This window comes from Falco biarmicus, chromosome 13 (genome assembly GCF_023638135.1).
Source record: "Falco biarmicus isolate bFalBia1 chromosome 13, bFalBia1.pri, whole genome shotgun sequence".
Classification (NCBI taxonomy): Eukaryota; Metazoa; Chordata; class Aves; order Falconiformes; family Falconidae; genus Falco; species Falco biarmicus.
This window is the reverse complement of record NC_079300.1, coordinates 18035228-18055125: the sequence shown is the minus strand read 5'-3', so window position 1 is coordinate 18055125 and position 19898 is coordinate 18035228. Positions and strand designations below refer to the sequence as shown.

General features: G+C 38.7%; 1 protein-coding gene across 10 annotated transcripts in view; it reads right to left on the bottom strand.

The window, feature by feature from the left end:
* TRIP12 (thyroid hormone receptor interactor 12) overlaps positions 1–19898 on the bottom strand; it is a 79924-nt gene that overhangs the window by 47667 nt on the left and 12359 nt on the right. For 9 of the 10 annotated variants that reach the window (XM_056359054.1, XM_056359045.1, XM_056359049.1 and 6 more), the window contains exon 2: positions 5318–5464. In XM_056359054.1, the coding sequence (XP_056215029.1) occupies positions 5318–5415 (98 nt within the window). In that variant the 5' untranslated portion in view covers positions 5416–5464. Of the gene's footprint in view, positions 1–5317; positions 5465–8419; positions 8479–19898 lie in introns of those variants that run through there. The other variant, XM_056359048.1, reaches the window with a different exon arrangement.

Genomic DNA, 19898 nt, shown 5'->3' with positions numbered 1-19898 from the left:
AAGTGACCCACCATTTAGTTTGCAGTGTTTATATAAAAACAATCTCATGGAAACTGCCAGCCCTTAGCCTTCCTTAGCAAAACCGTAATAAAAAACCAACTTGAACCTGTCCTCAAAGAGTTACTCTGTACATATTAAAAAAAAATACCTTTTGAAGTTAGTTAATAGACAAAATTTCACCTACAGTCATGTCCATCAGCAGCTAAAAGTGAGGTGTTAAATGCTTCCAAAGATGAAGTCTACAAAACTAAACAAACACCCTTTTACTTCTGTCAAAAGTGAGATAAATAAAAGCAAAAGCACAGATTAAATAAACCATGTAAGGAAAACCTACTGTCTCTCCTCAGAAATACTCCATCTTCTTCTCCACAGATTCAAACATTAAGTGTAGTTTTTACACAAGTCTCAGGTAAGATATTAACAGTTACTATATCAAGACTGGTCCAAAACCAAACGTTTTTGGCCTACTTCTTGTTCAGGAGTAAGGTAACTGACAAAAGCATTCTTCTTGCTTTAGTATTTGAAAAAGGTCAGACCAAAGTGTTTTGCAGATTCTGTTTATACCAATGCCCTCTATATAGGCAGCTAACAAGGATCTATTATTTCTCATTTAGCCTTCCACCTCAAATGCAAAAGAACACATACATATTATATTCTGAAAACTTCACAATTTTTATGAAGTATCATACTTTCACATAGAACTGCAACACCACAGCATTTATGTCAAATTGATATCCTGCTTAAATACTGCTGTTTCTAAAGATTTCAGAAGAGTGACAATCAGCAGATTGAAGTGGTCCCATGTACTAGAATACTTACTTGTTTTAACTCTTTTTTTAATGGCATGAGATAATAGAGGTGCTTATTTTTCAATTACTCCATACCAACATTCTGAAACTGCCCATAACTGAAAGGAACAGTCAACTGCACCACTTTCAGAAAAGATCTTGTTGTGTGTCTCTCAATATCACTTCCAAATTGCTCCCATTCAAAGTAAATACTATGGCATCACTGGGAACTTAAGCCACAAGGGCACAATTCTTCAATACACAATGGTTACAATATAGATACAGTCAAGAAAGTGACAGTAAATACCTTCTACCCCCCACCCCTCCTGCCCCCCAACTCAGATTAATGCATCTGCTTCCCACTCATCTTTGGTTTACTGCTACAAAAGGAAGCTTTAGTACCATAATTGCTTCCTACAAACCTACAAAGAGTCACCCTTTAGTGGAAAGTGCTGCAAGAGATAGTTCAGAGAAGGTTCATGCTGTACACTTAGGAAGGTGCCATCCTATCAGTAACTCTAAATTAGGAGGATAACACTGAATACTTTTCAATTTGGTAGTAAAACCAGTAAGAATGATAATATCCACAAGAGCAGAGTCATCCAAAGCACAGAGTTCTTTCAACATCACTACTGATGATAGAAAATGGACATATTAGTCCAACTTCACCAAGGCCAGTTTGGTTATGTGCATACATGGAGAGCAAAAACAGTTCACCAGTTTACAAATCTGTTTTCAAACACACACCTCACTTCTTTTAAAGAAAGCCACATATCATAGATGCTAAGTTTACTTCCAATTTGTGCTACAACAATCTTTCTACACTGCCTGTGAGCCTAGCATCAGTTTGCTTTTTAAAAAAAGGCAACTGTAAAAATCAAACACTCAAATGTCCTATGAGGTTACTGTGTTGAGTGTAAAACTGCTAGTAAAACTCCAGCAGAAAACACTCTCTCATTTCAACTCATTTCCCCCACTCATTTCAACTACAAGTACAGATGTTATTAGATTGGTATCAAATAAGCCCAGTCTAGAGGAAAACAGGTTTGCATTGCTTCCAGGTTAATTTCCAAAGTCTTCATGCAAGTGACTGGTAGCCACTGAGCAAGCTAACTTGATAAGTTAACAAAAGGCCTTTAAGCTGCAAAGAGGTCAAAGACTATAGAAGGACATGCATTAGCATTTCAGCTTAGAAGTGATGTCACTCTCCAGCCTCTCTCCTTTTTAACGCCTTCCTCAGCTGAAGTCTATTGCAGTGTTCACTCCAGTCAGAGGGTAAGAGACAAAGTTAAGGCTGTTACCATTTGGCTATACAACCACTCACATTAGATTTATGGACTTCACATTAAAGCCTAAAATCATGGTACGAGTGACAATCTGCACAAACTGCAAACTTTTGTTGCTTAACTTGTATTTTGAAAATGCATGCACCTTAGCCACAAGACAGCTTTAAGAAAAAAGCTGTTGCATTTCCACCATTTAGAAAGCTATTTATATAAAGCAGAAATATAACCAAGTACACAAGTTCAGACAGCATCAAAACTTGTCCTTGCTCGAAGGGTTATGATTGCGTATCTATGACCAAAGTGAAGTAACCTTCCCCAACACTTTAGTAGGTGTGGCCCTTAAGTTTGCTTATAAACTTTGTGGCTTATTTTAGGCATGAGGCAACAACCCTTTACAGACTCACATTACTGCTTAACTCCCTCTACAATACTAGTTTTTTGGAGCAAGGGGGGCAGAGGGGAAATTTTCCTCTGTGTGTATGTGTATTTTTGGGGGTTGTTTTTTAATTAAAAAGTGGATTTAGAAGCAGGTGAATAAGATCTCATTGTCTGCACAATGACATCAACAAGTAGTACAAATCAACAAAAGAAAATCTGTAAAGCAAGCTAGTTGCCATTACCATCTCTATACACTTCTATGATTTCTACCCCAAAGCAGGCCAGATTAAAACCACAAGTGACCAGGATGCATGAACTGCTCTCCTAGAGCACAACTTCCAGTTTAGTTTCATCCAAAACAATTCCAATTTAATCACTCCAAGATTATTCCATGACGTTAGCCAAAGCACAGCAGGTGAGGATAACAGGCTTGCTTCAAAAGAACATTCCAAACAAACTAAAATACTAACATAGATGCATCTTAAGTTCACAGTTATTTGCACAACATGAGCATATCATTGAAACGGGTCTTTCTACAGTTAGTTCATTCTACTTAAATGATTTCACAGCTGAAATGGAAGCGTTTCACTTTACAGATGACAAATGCAAGAAAAAATGACTGAAAATGTTCGTGTCTCAGGTGCCCCCAAGAAAACTTATGTAGGAAGAGGTGTGTTGGGGTAGGGGAAGAAGTTGTTCACTGGTTTGGGGTTGGTTGGTTGTTTTTAGATACAGCAGCTAAAGCAGCATGTATCACCAGAGTACAGCAAGGCATAATGAAGAGGGTATATCAAGCTGTGATCTCTAGATATGTCTATGTGCTGTTCAGCAGCAGAATTATAACACAATATCCCCCTGCATACTAGACGCATAGAAGGATGTGACCTGATGCTTATGTCTAAAGACAGGCAACCAGAGAGTAAGTGACTGTTACCTGAGTGCCTGTCTACCTCCATTTAATTTAGAAAAAATTTCAAGGACTCTATAGATGTCTTATATCATTCCTTGTACAATAGCCATTTCTGCTCAGCAGCTTACTGAAGAGGAGATACAGAAGACAGCAGAAGAAACTGAAATCATTATAAATTTTATATTAACCACCATGCTTTATCCAGGTCTTTTTATACACTTTGCCAACCAAACATGCTTCTTCAAAGATGGAAAGGTAGGGGAGACCACATTTTCAAGGAAGACTTTAAGCTTCCATCCTCGTTACTAAGCAAAGAGCTTTGGCTCCAATAAAGGTCTAACATAGCTCAAGAGTGCAGTACAGTCTTGCTCCTGGAAGTCTGATGGACACAGATTTGGTGAGGAGTGGAAGAGGTGCAGACATCTTAAGACAAGTTGCATCTTAAATCACTGTGTGATAGCATAAGTAGCAGATCACAATACACCAAAACACCAGATGAGTAACTTTCTCACAAGAGAACAGTGCTACCCCTAAAATTCTTCAATTTGTCTGACTTGCTGTAGAGGTTCTGTCTTGCATTCTGCTATAAAATCTGAATAAACAGTAGATATCTGAAGAAGAACCCCCCACACCATGCCCAAATAACTTGCTTCTAATTATTTATTCTAGGCAGAGGGTTATTCACCCCAGGCCAAATTCAGTGTAAAGAAAAGAGTTGGTAGGGCAATATCTAACCTCAACATCCATTCAGATATAGAGGTAACATGGAACAGACAGAATGGAATGAAAGGTTCACTGTGCCTCAGTTAAACAGGTATTCTCCAAAGCAATTCTAGCTTGCAAAATAATCAGCTACATAACACAGCAACTTTCCTCTCTCTATGCTACAGCAGAAGCCCAGGACAGAAACCTTGTGTTTATCATCTGGTTTTCCATTTGTACAGTAGACCAGTTCAGAAAAAAGTGAAGCTGTGTTTTGCAGACTGAATTATTCCCCACAAGGTTCCTTAGAAGAACAGCTGTTCTCCTTCATCTATTCAACAGTGATCTTGTTCTCAGTCAGACTTTGTACTAGTAAGAAATACACCTTGTCTTCATTATATGTTATGGCCTGATTTCTTCACAGTAACAAACTTTTTTGTTTTAAAATATTGCAGGTCAGTGGCACAATACTCTTATACCAAAAAACCCAAGGCCAAGATACATACATTAAAATGACTGCACCAGAAACACCTGAAGAAGTAGAATACAGACAGATGCTGCCTACTATAATACTATAACCTTTCTTCACTAGACTAATATTTTAACAAAATTCAAGGGAGACTTATCCATACAGGCTACACTCAGATGAAGACTCTTAATTCCTTAAAGGACATTGCATTAATTATACAGTCAGCATCCAGATATAAGTTTCAAGGATCTTCTTTGTTCTGCATTGTAGAGCCAACCACTTACAGAACAAATACAACCTGGCCCACTTGTTCACTCAAAGTACAAGTATATTAAAGGATGGCAAGCCTTTTTTTCTTAAATTATTCAAATGTGCACAGGATTAATATGCAGCACCAGGCAACACAGAGGTGCCAGTTACTCAGACTTCTGTGACAGGGCACAGATACTCCCAAATTTCACATACCAGAGTGTCCCTGTCCCATTCCCCCACATAGTTTTGTTACCCAGAAAGGAAGAGGGGGAATGAATTCGAAACTACCTGTTACTTGTGAAATACAGCTCAATTATGCTTTTTCCCCATAAAGCTACTACTGCTATGCTGAACATGCATGATAGCCAGTTATCCATGTTTTCATCCCATGCAATAACAGTACAGATAGCATTTCAGGGGCAAAAACATTTCACTAAGTTTCAGTGCTTGGACTGCAGGGTGGAAGACTTCAATTAAATCACATCCATTTTGCTTTTATATATTAGAACACAGTCATAAATAACAGTCATACCTTCCTCCTACTGCGTCGTCTTGTGGCTGGGCCCCAGCAGTGTTCCTCTGTGAACGTCGCAGTGACCCCCCTGGATTGTTATTAGGCCGGTTGGACATTGGCACCTCTCTCCTGAAGGGACATACCCTTTCTAGACACTATCATTCACTGAAAGAAAAGAGAGATACAGTTGTAGGACACGTGACATGAAGACTCACAGCCATGCCTGAAGAGGCATGTGCAAAACACAAAAAACTTAAGACAAAAACCTTTAGGCAATTTTTAGTTACGACATACAGGCCAAGATTCTTCTCAAGAGCATTTAGATCCTTGATACAGAGCAACCACTTTTCTGTATATATAGCATACAGATGACCTATTGAACTAGATGACCTTTAAAAGGTCTGTTCCAACCCAAATTATTCTATGATGACATGCTTCTTTTCTGGCACGTGTCTATTTTAAGGAGACAAAGACAAATGCGGTTTAGGAGAACCTGTATTTGTCAACTTTAAGACAAAGCACACTGACTAGGAAAACTCAATGCTTGACAGAGCAATAGTATTCCAGTATTTTAACTCATTGTGGGAGATGACAATGACAGTTTCAGGAATAATCAGCAGTATCCACAAGATTACAGACGTAAACTACCGTGCTTGTAAAACAGCTGCTTTGTCTAGTCAGATTTATGCAACTGTCATTTGTGTAAAGAAAGACACACAGTAATTCCGGAAAAGAGATCTAGCTATAATGAGCAAGACCTTCTTACTCATGAGAGCTTAATTAGCAGGAAAAGGTATCTGAGACAGAAGAATTAATGAGTGTACAGAATTATTTTAAAAAATAATCAATTATGACTTTGTATTACTACTTTTGGAATTGCTTTGTGACTGCTACAGGTCTATATGTATTATTTTGGTAGTTATTTATGGAAGACTACCATAACACCCAGCTGCAGTCCCCAGAAACAGAGATATTTCAAGAACAAGCCTCACTTCACTGAGAAGCTAAGGTAACTTTCATATCCTGTGCTAAATTGGTATTTCTATACAGACAGCATAGCAACAGGACCACAACTAGCAAATCCAGTTTTACTGTTTCTGATTGTGTGGAATCTGGTAAAAAAGGTATTTGCAGGTGAAAAGAGTCATAAGAAGGAAAAAAAAAAAAACCAGGTTTAAGAACACAATAGTCTATATGCTGACTCAGTACCTATTATATCTATAGCACAGTAAGCAAGAAGTCTGCCAGGGAAAAGTTTAAAACGTTTCAGCTACAGATAACTGGAGGCATTTGAATTTGAACTGAGCCTTAGTTAAATAACTCTCAAGATCTGGCATTGTCAGTAAAGCCAGACAACACTTGACTATGATAGACTATTCCTCTGAAAGAGCCTATAGAAGTGAACAGAAGTGAATAGGAAAAAAATAATCCTAAATTATTCCATTTTACTGTCAGGCCATAAGAAACCAGGCACATAAATCTGTATTACGCAAACGTTACTTCACATACCTAGTACAATACCAAAAGGAACACATATAAATGATCAAGACACCTGCACAGCGCAAGAAATAAGTGATCAGGACTTTGCTAGCTCAGACTCAATCTCGTTATACTGTAATGATACAACCTAGTACTAAAAGCTCCTGGTTAGCATGCCAGAAATATTTAAGATAAGCTGTGGATGCCCCATCCCTGGAAGTGTTCAAGGCCAGGTTGGATAGGGCTTTGAGCAACCTGGTCTAGTGGAAGGTGTCCCTGCCCATGGAAGGCTGATTGGCGCTAGATGATCTTTAAGGTCCTTTCCAACCACTGCAGGATAAGCTTCAGGAATCAAACAAGAATACAAGTCAGGCAGAAGAATTGCTCCTCAAGCTAATTCCCCATATCACAAGAGCCAAAAAGCATCTTTCTAAAGTTCTTTGTGTTCTTTCCACTAAGAGGTTCAACACAGCCGCAGACAGAAAAAGCGGAAAGTCAGATAAATTAGCAAACCATTAAGAATTTGAAAGAATGTAAGAGTATAAAATACACCATCCCACAAACTACAGTTCTTTAATGAACCTCATAGCTAGAAGCCTTGATGACTGGGAAGTTGAGATACCTGTAAACCCTACTTCTCAGAAACTGAGAAACTCCTTCTCTTACCTTAACTCCTTAATCATAGCAAATATTCCCACTAACAGGAAGGTTTAAAGCTTTTAAATAATACAGAACACCTCCAGTCTACAATTTCATATACTAATACTTTATAACAATCTACATACTTTACAGTGGAACAAAAAAAGCCTGCTATAGCTGGAAATTATGCCAGCTTGCTGTACAGCCAGATTAGTCAGGTTTAGGAGAGCATAAGTGCTAGCATTCTCTTCAGAGTACACCGCAGATACGAGACAACAAGCCTAGCATTAACCAGGCTGAAAGCTGGCCAGGGCTCCAGCGCTACCTAGAGGGTCTTGCTGAAGTTAATCACAGGCACTGTCAAATGCCATCATGCATTCTCTCTTCATCTCTTTGTATTCAAACACAAAATGAAAAAAACACCTCTTCATAAACATCAGCAAGGAGGCACCTTTTGTGCCTTTTCTTAAAGGAGGGAGCAGTGTTACCTCCTGTACAAAGGTCTGCTGAGGCTGAAATTGGGTATCAACATCAAACTGTCATTCATACCACGAAATGGTTGCCATAGATCTATTACATCGCCTTGCACTGGCTGCAAGAAGAACACACACTCACCCCAGAGTTCTGCTAGGTCAGCTGAAGAAAACTTCACGCAGGCAGTCCTGGTGCTGTCTAGGGAAACTTTAATGTTCATCTGTCTGGGTCAGCCAGCCACTTTAAGTAGGCTATGCTTAGAAGCTATGCAGATAGTGTGTTGTCATACACATGACATTTTCAGCTGCATAGAAGTATGAAATGGCAGCTGTTTTATTCTGCAAGGCATCTGCCAAGTCAAGATGATGTCCAGAGCTAACATAACTGCATTTCTTATTGTGTAGTGTGTTACCATATGATTTCCAGTTTGCCTTTAAATATAATGCTGCTTCATGATTCAGCTACAGCCTTTAACGTCAAAACATTAAGTCTCACTGCAAGCATATGAAGCCACAGAATACCACGTACCCAGTTAGTCCAGTAGGGAAGGGAACTTTTCAGTGGGTCACAATGGTGTCTTCCACATGCTAGAACAAGAAGAGACTCCCGAGGTTCCCAGGTCTGAACTGTTCTCATTCAGACTTGTCACTCCATCTGTAAGACTCACTCCCACCACCTAGCTTATTCATCTCCCTCTTTACATACCTACCTTCAAAGGAGATATGCAACCTGATAGATCGACTGAATACACCAGTGCAGTCCTGTTACAATTGAGGAAGTTGTCTTAAAATATATCAAGCATTCTCCACACACACAATAAGAAAAAGCTACAACTATACATCAGACCTCCACGCTGCAGTTGACAGGATTTGCAATTTGTGAACTTCTAGCATAAAATTTTCTGTAAACAAGCCATTTTAATTAGTGTTTCACAATTCCATATTCCTACCTGTAACGATGTCAAAGCACTGGCCTGCAGATGCTTCCCTCATAAGCAGACTCTTTAGATTGAGGATGAATTCTAAAAATCGGTATTTCAAATAAACCCACAAGGTATCTTCTGAGAAGATCTAGCAGCACTGGCATCTAATGGTTATTATCTAGCATAGTATTCTTGAGTTGTAGTAAATGCCGTTTGATTACCATTAACAGCCATCTTTGTTACAGTATAGGAAGGCAACTAGAATTTCAGTAGACCTAACATACCTATTAGAAAACTACAGCTAACGTATAGCCAGCATATTACTTGGAGAGGTTCCACAGGAACACAAGATAAAAAAGCCACCTGTTAACACGCAGTGAAGCCTTTACCTTTCTTCTCATAGAGAAGCCAACAGGAAGTAACTGACACTTCTCCACGTCTTTGAAGCAGAGGACACGGACAGCTATAGAACAAGCCTGTGCTGTCTTTTAACTTAACACCCAAAACCACTCCCTGAAGGATATTGGGAACGGTGACGTAGCCTATTGCGATGTAGGCCACAGAGAGGAAAGAGAATGAGTAAAATGAAGCACTTAAACAGGCTCTAGGGCCACTAACAGCATAACAAGGCAAACTGGTAACAACCCCTGTAAAAATGGAATTTAACCCCTTTCCTTCCACAAGAAATAGGCTTTGTCTACTTAGATGAGCTCTAGAACTTGTTTAAGGTGTTTGTTTTGGTTCCTGGGGTTTTTGTTCGGGGTTTTTTTGGTGTTTTAGGTTTTATGCAATAGTATTGCTAGTGCAAGATTTTTTCAGGCTCTTTAAGTCCTAACTCCTAAATATTTAAGGATATGACTAGCACTTCTGTCTATAATACTCCATTAAAATACCTGTTATCTGCTGGTCAGCATACTTTCTTCTTTTGTACCTTGGCCACAAAAAAACCCCAGTGCCTTACTTGATGCTGCTGCACCAAATCTCAAAATCGCAAAGACTTACTGCCCTGAAGTCAGTATTAGGCAAAAGGGGGGCACAAAGTAAAAGACAGGAGGATGTTTATATGCCTTCTAAGTTCAGAACATTTTCTTCTAGCAAGCTGCCCATCCTGCCATCCAGAATCCAGTGTTCAGCATACTTCTCAGATAATGTTACGTCTAATATTCCAGATTTTTATTCCTTCAACATAGATAACATTAATTTACTTCATCAGCTGTATCTGTAACAAGTCTAGCCAGTTAAGGTAGTAGCAACATTCTAAATATATAAGCATACAATGCATTTAAGAGTTGAGACTAACTGCAATTCAACTGAAGAACTTAATGCAAATGGTTTAACAGCAGAATTGGTTTGGACCTCTTTCCTTCATTTTAAACTGATCTCATAGCTGCACCTCATTTTTGCTTGCTGCTCAAAAGGTTCTCATCATTTACCCACAAACATGCACGCCTGTTTTCTTCCCTTGCAAGCACTCATTCAATTACTTGTACTACTTCACCAGCTGACTCAGAAATTAGTTAAGATAACTTTTTAGTCTTTCTTTAGTCTTGACTTGCTTTCAACAGTCTTGTGCAGCAGATTTTAACACAATATTCTTCCTCACTGTACTCAAAATTCAATGGTTATCCACTCTGCTCAGTTCTTTTTCCACTGCAGTCCTCACCTCCAAACATAAATTTCACGTCAAAGCTCCATGCAGGCAGAAGGTTGTATTCTCAGTTTAGCAGCATCTTGTGCCTTCTGCTTGTAGAAGTAGTTCATAGAATAATTCAGGGAGTGGGTACAACAACATCCTGAAGATTTCCTAGAAAATTTTTCAGTGACATCTCAATAGTCTCATCATCCCTCCCTTCCTCCTGACAGGGAATTTCTATACACAAACAGGGGAAAAAAAAGATATTGTCCCTTGAACTGCAAGGTGCTGTAAGATACAAAAAGGTGTATCAATTGCAGCTGCATTCACGCAAATCCTGGGTTATTCAGCTGCATGAAAGCATTGAGCCTTAAGGAACAACAAAGCTTGCTCTTCCTATGTTGGAAGAATAAAAGCAACACTGCTTATCTGCTTCCATTTCTACCTTCTCCCCGTAAACAGCCATAAGATGTCTACATGGTTTAAAGATGCTAGAGTACACTAAAGCTTACCTGCTGCACTGCATCTGATGATGTAAGAGTCACGTGATTACTTTTATCAGATTAACTTCCTTTGATGCAAAAAAGCACACAAAATCAGTGAATTATACATTAGGCTGGACTGTATTATTTTTTATTCTCCCTTTCCAATACTAAAGAAAAAACCTACACACAGAAATACATGCACAGACATACAAACTAGAACAAATTCAGTACACAGGAAGAAAATCTTCACGACAAACAATATTATACAGCCTTCTAGTACTGTAATATTACCTGAATGCTGGGAAGACAGACAAGTAGGTATCAAGGCAGTTTCTTTGTAAAACAAGCATGTTGGGTGTTAAGGAAACAGTTTTCTGCACCTCTTCTAGTACAAAATTGCTACAAAGTGAAAGAGCTGCATCACTTTAATCAGTTCTCTTGGAAGCAATTAAAACATACTGACAGCAAGACAAGCAAAGTTTAACAGCATATAGAGCAAACTCCTCTTCAAACCACAGGGCTCAGCTGGAGTACAAGAGTTAAGTTTGAAACATTCTAAAAGTCCTGGCTGGAAAGGATCTCTCAAGATACCTGGTCCAACCTCCTGTTTAAAGTAGGACCTTAGATTATACTAGAGATCTCTCATTCTGCTGAGAAGTGACAGTTTCCAACCATGATGATAAAATATATTCCAAGCTCTGAGCAAAAGCAGAAAGGCAAAAGGTGAATCACGAGATTTCCCCTGAAGACGGCGGGGGGGGGGAGGGGAAGACAGACATAATCACAAATTAAGATATCAAACCATCATGACAAATACAGAAGCATGGAGATATCACTAACAGACTATATATATATATATATGAAAAACAGTATTTTCAGCAGAAGCATTTGATAAGAACCCATGCAACAGATGTCAGTTTAAGTAACACAAGATCTCAGATCTGTGTAGATGCACAGGTGTGCAAAGACACACTTCCCATCCCCCCAAGGACAACCTCTCAGCCTGTTGCTCACTGCAATCGCATATAGCTCAGAAAACATTCCCTCCCCTTCAGTTCCTCAAAAACATAATCCAGTAACCCAGACTATGAGGAGGAAGTAAAATGGGCATGTAAACTACAAATATCACAGCAGTCCAGTCACCAAAGACATTATAGACTTAGGACTAACTCATGTCTGTTTTTACACTGGGTAACTTTATACAATACATAAGCTGTTAGCCAGCAACAGATCTTTTCAAACTGCTGACAAAAAAAAAAAAGAAGCTTCAGCACAATATTCTTCCTAGATTCACTTACAATGGACTAGTTCTTTTTAATTCAGCTACTCTGTAATCATTAGCGGAAGGACTTCTTAACCATTCCTAAAAATACCCCATATATTAAAAGAGGTATGGCTACAGCAGAAAACTTCTCAAACACCAGTAGGCCATAAATATACTCAAGCTATGGAATCCACTGGGGGGGGGGGGGGGGGGGGGGAAGTAAAGGAGCCAGAGCTACACCTTATTCCACTGACTTTACAACAAACAGCCATCAGAAGACTTTCCCTTAAACAGTCTTTCAAGAGCCTAGACCTTGCCTAGCCTTCTAGCCGATAGTGGCAATGAAGCTCACCTTCACAGAATCAGCAAAATAAGTGGCTAGGAACTGGAAAGGATATACCACCAGGTTAGAATTCTCTAGGCTGCATCTATGCATACATGCCGTAATGACCTACAAGGACTGGGAAAAGTCTTGGCACGGAAGAGGAAGGGAGAGGAGATAAGAATACCTTCATTTGTGATCTCATGGTTCAGAATTACACAGAACTACACTGCTAACTGGCAGTTACAATATTCATTGCCTCAGACTGAAGATTTACAGGTTCCCACAGGAGGTAAGAACACTGAAAATTACTCTCAAAAGGTGCACAACACTTCTCACTAGAGGAATGCTCAGGCTGTTAGGGCTGTGTGATCCAACAGGTTACATATGCCATGTACCCAAGCCAACAGAGTAGCACTGTATCTACTGGCTACTGTCTGGTGAAAGTACTGGAAGGTATCTGTGCAAAAGATACCATAGCTTGATAATACATAGTCTGGGGAACTCAGAAGTATTGTCGAAGAGGAAAAAAAAAAAAATTCTATATACATGCTATCACATGCTCCAGTGTTAAGAATAGTTTTGTGACACAGGGAAGATCTTCCGAGTTGCAGAAGCTGAATGGCCTCTCATGCTTCAAAGCAGGTCAGTTGAATTTGAAGTCTGAGACTGTAGAGACCTTTCACTGGGCCTGATACAAGAAAGCAAACTGAAGATATATTCAGTGACCTGGAAGAAGCTTAAAACCTTGTTCCATAAAGATTACTGAGACCCAGCACCCATCACATCACTGGTTTAGGAGAGCAGTGGATTTGCCTATACACCACAGCCAGAACTCTAGTGAGTTCTTTTGGGCTGTGGAAAAGTAAAACAAATAGCAAACAGAGCACTACCCAAAACTGTAGCACAGGTACTGTTAGCAGATGGCTTTACAACTGATGAATAGTCAGTTGTAACTGTGCCTCACAAGAATTTAAATAGCTCAAGAACCAAGAGAAACCTATGGATGGAGGGAAGGGCCACAAGTTAACTAAAAAAAAAAAAAAAGCACCTGCAGAAGTTAACAGAACATTCTTGTTCAGCTGGACAATTTAAAGGAACAAAAAAAATGCTGCTCATGTTCTATTCTGTATATGGTTGTACGGGATACAAAGGTAAGTTCAGGTGTATCAGATTATTTGTACAACTAGTCTACCTAGCTCATGGCACCTTTCCATGTCACCACTTTTAACACGTCTAAACTAGCTCAGTAAGTTTTCCATCAGTGTACGGTTTGACTTGAATTCATTAACAAAGGGAATGCTCTCTCAGTGGCAGAATGCCAGGACTCAACACTTCAAGAAAATATTTTCATGTTTACAACACCTGTAATTTCTCTGTTCTTAGTGTTCTATTTTAAGTTCTGTTGCTTAAGTCGGTCAATTTTGCAGTAGTTAATTTTTTTCTGAAAAAAAATATGAAGATTACCAAAAAGCATAAGAACCCAGAAACTTCTGACTCTACCTGTATTCAGTAAAAGATTAGTCTTATCTGGATAGGTACAAGTCAGCCAGCAACAGCTCAGCTTAAGAAGCCTAGAGATATTTAAGCCATCTCAATAACATGAAACATTTGTTATAACACACAGGGAACAGGCACATATAAACATAGCAAACATTAGCTGCAAAGCACCGAAGCAGTTTTTGTCTCTGTTGACAGATCTCTTTCCCTTTCAGCACAGCAATGGGGAAAAAAGGGAAGAAGTGAGCAATAGGTACGTTCAAAGTTTTTTCTTCTGTACACTTGTGTCACAGAGCAAAATGTCTCTGCCAAATTGGATCCTATAGCAAGAGACTGACTTTACTTCTACGGGAACTTTAAAATTACTGCTACTTACTGACAAGCTGCTAGACAGAGAAGTTTATACACTATGAGACTCTCAGTATGCAATTCTGCTACCTGGTGCTAATACAACCGTGGTTCCAACTCGTTAGCAGCCATGGAAATACTACTCAATTTTCTTTTTTTTTTTTTAAATTAAACAAAAGCAACCAGTATCTCTTCAAGGGAAAAGAAGAATTCCAGCTGCCAAATTCTGACCAAAGCTCTGCTATTTGTACCCAGAGTGAATTGATGTCAATTCTTTGTTTCCAACAGACTTACAACAACAAAAAAAATAAATCACATGCAACAGAAGCAAAACCTCATCTGTCCTTCATTTTCAGCTTCCCTAGAAACCCTTACTTAGTAGGAGCCAAAATTCACTATCTGTGCAGTGACTTAAGCTTTCACTAACATTTTTTTTTTAAAAAAAGCCACATGCTGCCTGGCAAGCATGAGGGAGAACATTCTCTTCAGAAGAGGAGAATGAATTTGAATTAGGAGTTTTTACCTTCTGTGAGACCACACGAACAAAGGCACAGAATCCTTCATGAAGTACAAATCTGTGACACTGCCAAAAATGAAGACAAGCTAGCAGATAGGTGGTCAAGTTAAGACCAAGTAAACAGGTGCAGCAAAGTTGGGGCAGGGGGCATTTATTACCAGTGAAGAAAAAAGTCAATTGAGAGATTAGTGCAAATTTCAGTTTAGAAGCCTGATTTTATTGTCATGAAAGTGAACCAAAAAGTACCCAAAATCATGACCCACTCCTAAGTCTGTCCTGCCCAGTGCTTAACATTCAGCTGCCTTCGAGCTGCATAGCTCCATTTACTTCAACATTATGAGTCTGAATGCAGAACCTACTGCTACAACACCAAGCCTCTTCCCGATTCTAACCTTACGGACCAGACTGTACTTTATTTGTAGTCTGCCATTCACCTGCATCTGGCACGTGCAGCCCTTAAGTAAAATCAAGAGCAATAGCACAAGACAAATACTGATACGGTACATACCCATGTCCTACCTGCAGAGCCTGTTAGACAATACATGCCCCAAGCTGCAGCATGGCAGGTTGCCTAAGCCCTGCCAAGTTCCTAATCAACTTTTACAAAGGTGTCTTAAATTACAGAAACCTGGTAAGCTCAACAGCTAGCAAAACATGATTTGACCACCCAAAGTCTAAATTAGCATAAGATGATCTCTGCAGTCTTCTAGACAACTAGGAGGGAGGCAGAAAGAAAAAAAAAAAAAACCAACAAAAAAAAAGGCCTTTAATTAGCCAGTAGAATGAAGAAATTCAGAAACTGGATCTTACAGAAGTTACTGCTAGAAGAACCACAAAAAACAGTTGACTTGTACCTGCAGACCAGACAAGTGCCACAGATAAACCCAAGATTATAGGCTTAAGTGCAGATCTACCTTGAAAACAAGGTAAAGAGGGAGGAGACTGGATCTTCATTTTGTTAATATTCAGCCTGAAACTAGGTTACATACAGAAATGCCAAAAGTTGAGAAGCCTGTTCATTCATACTAGTATGTCTTAAAGAGAAACACTTCAAAGATAAAACCAAAAATTAAAAAAAAAAAAAATGTTTCCAGGGGAAGGGGAGTACTCACCTGTTTTCTATTTAACTAGAATGGGTCTCAAGTCTTTGTATCTTCAAAATATCTTTTTGAGTTTTGGATAAATCAGGAGGATCTTGGGAGTTTTCCTTTTGTTTTTCTAATAACTGGATTTTAGCACTGACTCAAGCTGATGTCTGTTGAGACATCTCAAGCAGATGATGGTACCCTCCTGAACCAAGACTTCTAAACAAATGCTGCACCAAAAAGGTCATAGGCCTGATGTATAGCAAGATTCCTATGCCACATGATATAATCTAGGAAGTGGTTTAATTGTAGTTGTTGAGGAAGAAATCCAATTAAAACAGGTTAAGTTTCCGGCTTCCTCAGCACTGGAACTGCATATGGATCCTTAGCTATCACAAGGATACTGCAATGACAAATGCATTAAAACACATGTAAAGTTTCTAAACTAGGTAGGGCTCGAACCAATGACATCTTGGAATCATATGTCACACATGCATATTCTCGACCAAAACAAAATAATTTATACATCAACATACTTTGCAGTGATGTAATTAAAAGTAAACTCAATATACATACCAGATCACTGACACAGGCACAAAGACATTTACCTTGTATGAGAATCATGACCATGACAGAAACAGAAGAGAAGTTCTGTTCTGTGTAAAGCTGAACAAAAGGAAGTCACTCCCAAAGAAACACCTGTTAAACACTAAGGATTAAGCTGTCTTTAAGCTGATCCTATCACTGATAGGATCAGGACTTTACAGTGCTCAGAGCTATTCTTTCATGGTAAAGAACATAAAATATTAGCTTCCACAACTGCATTTTTGGAAGGTTCCAACCTTTACAGTCATAGAACAAGTTGTCAAAAGCCAGAGTACCAAGCTTTATTAAAGAATTACTCAGCTTTATGGCACACTTCCTTGATGAGACTGTCTATTCCACTCTGCACATACGCACTTTTTTAGTGTTATTAGTTATTAGACGAACAAAACAAGTTTGTGGAATGAAGCATCATACATGGGCATCACAGAGTATGGGAAGAGCAAATGAGCGTCCCAAGAACCTGAATACAGAGGGTTAAGATGCTGAACTTGAGCAAATCTAAATATTGATCAAATGTAAATATTAGAGCTCCTTCAAATACTTTTTAGCAGGATGTCAAACTCAGCCTTAAAATTAAGCTAGACAACAACTCACCATCATCAAACCTTAATACCAACCAAAAAAGCCTACTACAAAGTTCCTCTCTTCCTTCCCATATGTGCAAGTACCACCAGCCCATTTTTTCTGCTTTACCTCACCAATAACTTTTACCTCCTCTCTCCTAGGCTACCCACACACTTTCCATGCAGAAGCAACAATGATGCCTGTATTTCATAGTTCACTAAACTAACAAGCTGACACTAATAAGTTATTTTTCCTCAGGGTCATAGCATAGTCAGGTGGTTCATGCCAAAGACTGAATTCCTTGCCGATAGTCAATTGCTTCAGAGTCAGAAGAAAGACTACTTCCTAGAAACGAGATTTTCCAATAGATGCTACCTAAATCTGTTCAATGCTTTTTGTTACCTCCCAGCTAAACTGCTGCTCTCTGATGTACTGAAAGGATTCACAACCTAAGAATAATACAGAACACGTGTCAGAAGAATACAAATCTTCTCTACAGCTCTGATATAATAAGCAGAGCTGTAAGCCTTCCACAGGTTGACTTTAGCACCAAAACTATCATTTAAGAAGTAGATATTACAATAGCTGATTTGATAAGTCTTTGCTCTTGCAATTTGCTCTGTGACCCAGTCAGACCACTCAAGAGTTGCCTCCCATACACGTGACCTTTAATCCTACACTAACACTTAACTATGCCTTATGAGCAAAACTACAACTTACCACCCCTGAACACCACGTATTGATCCTGGCCTTGCTTAGGACTGGAAGATAACATGGTGAGGAAGAGAAAAAAGGAAAACAGTGTTTCTTTTAAGTATTTTGTGTGTACATCAACAATAGAATACTTCGGAGCAAACCTATGCATCCATCTTGCCATGCTCCTGAGAGACATTTTTGCAAACATGAAAATAATCCCATTCCATGAAGATGATACTGAATTGGAAGCAGACTTTACTTAACTCCTACGCAAGATGTATTGCCTTTTTGTTTTGGGTTTGGGTTTTTTTTTATCTTTAAAAAAGTATCCATGAGACACTCATATAGCTTCAGAACTGTTCCGCATGTCATCCTCTTTACTATTTATTTTAAGTCATTTAGTAAAACACACTAGTAAGGGAGACAAGACAAACTGAGATTTCACTGGAGAGGGCAGCTTCATCACAACGCAAGACAGAATAACTCTCTTTGGAGCACTTGAATAAAAAGCACACAGGGAATGGAGTGGCTTCAGATTAAAGAAGGAATATGAAATAGGCAGGCTTATGAAGGAAGAAGGAAAATACCTGTAGGCCCAGAAGTGAGCACAGTTTCTTCCTTTCCTCCCCTCTACACATTATCTTATCAAATGCAAAATTTAGTTATTTCATAAAGGCTGCAGCCTTTCTTAATCCTACATCTGTTTTGCTAATCAAAGATACTCAGCTAGGAGCATGCACATCCCCATGCCAAATATAATTAATGAGCAATGAAGTGTTCTAGTAATCACAGTATCTTTACTACGTCTACTTTCCCACTTCATATCTTTGAAGCAAATCTTTTCTCCCAAAAATTATTTCCTAGCACCTCCAATCCCCATTAGCTACCATGCCAAATTACTACTACTAACTTTGGGTCCTTCTTCTATGCCTTTCAAACTTCGCTTGTATGTTTCTTTGTACTTAAAGGCTCCCCTGGCAGAACAGTTTTGGGACACAGATACTGTATACTGCAGTTTGAAGACAGCTTGATCTGTCATCCAGCACAAACTTCTCCCACAGAACTGAAAGTTAATGAAGACACTGCTCACCAAACTTGCGGTATCTATTAATAAACACTTTCAGCTATTTCCTATTAAATACCTATTTTGACTAATTACAGAGTGGAGGGTATAAAGCTTCTAACACTGAATTTTCAAAACAGCGGTCTGGTGTTGTCATTTCAAATATCAATGACAGCATATGCTATTAGCATATACTAGTATGACTATTTACTACATTAAATAGCTAAATGATAAGAACCTGACAGTTTCAGGGGTGCTTTTTTTATTTTCTGGAAAAACATTTCAGATGTGGTATAGTAGTGTGTGTTTTATAATGGATACTTCTCTAATTAATTAAAATGACAGCATAAACATTCTGTACATATTCAAGTATGACAGACATTCTGGGCTCACCACTTTTTTTTTTTTTTTAGTAACTCCATTAACTAAGCTTAATGGTGATTACACTTCCTTACACTCTTCATAAAAGATTTAACTTGCTACCAAAATGACAGTACAGTCTAAGGAGAAAAAAATCTAAACAAGCCAGACTTTAGGGCATTAACGCTACCGGCTTTTCAGCTGACCTCCACTATATCTTACAAAGAGTACAACAGTACTGAAGGAAGTAAAAACCCAACTACGTTTCCCAGGAGATGACCGCACTCAGTAGGATGTCTAAGTAAATTAGAAAGGAAAGTCAGTTCCTCCGATACAAAACCTAAGTGAAAGTCATGTGTACTTCATAGGAATTATTTTCCAACTGCTACATATTTATCCAAAGTTCCTACCTTAGAGTACATTATTTCAAACCCCTTTGTTTACACAATTACCTCAGAAAGTACAGGGATAGAGTACCACTATTAGTTTCGTTCTAATGCCTGTGCAAACCAGTTCTGTATTTGAATTCAGCACAAACTTCAGAAACTGATAAAAAAAATAATTACATCTGTAAAGTTTATATAGATTATTTAAAACTTGACACTTCCAACTATCACCATCACCAGTAAAAGTTTTTGAATT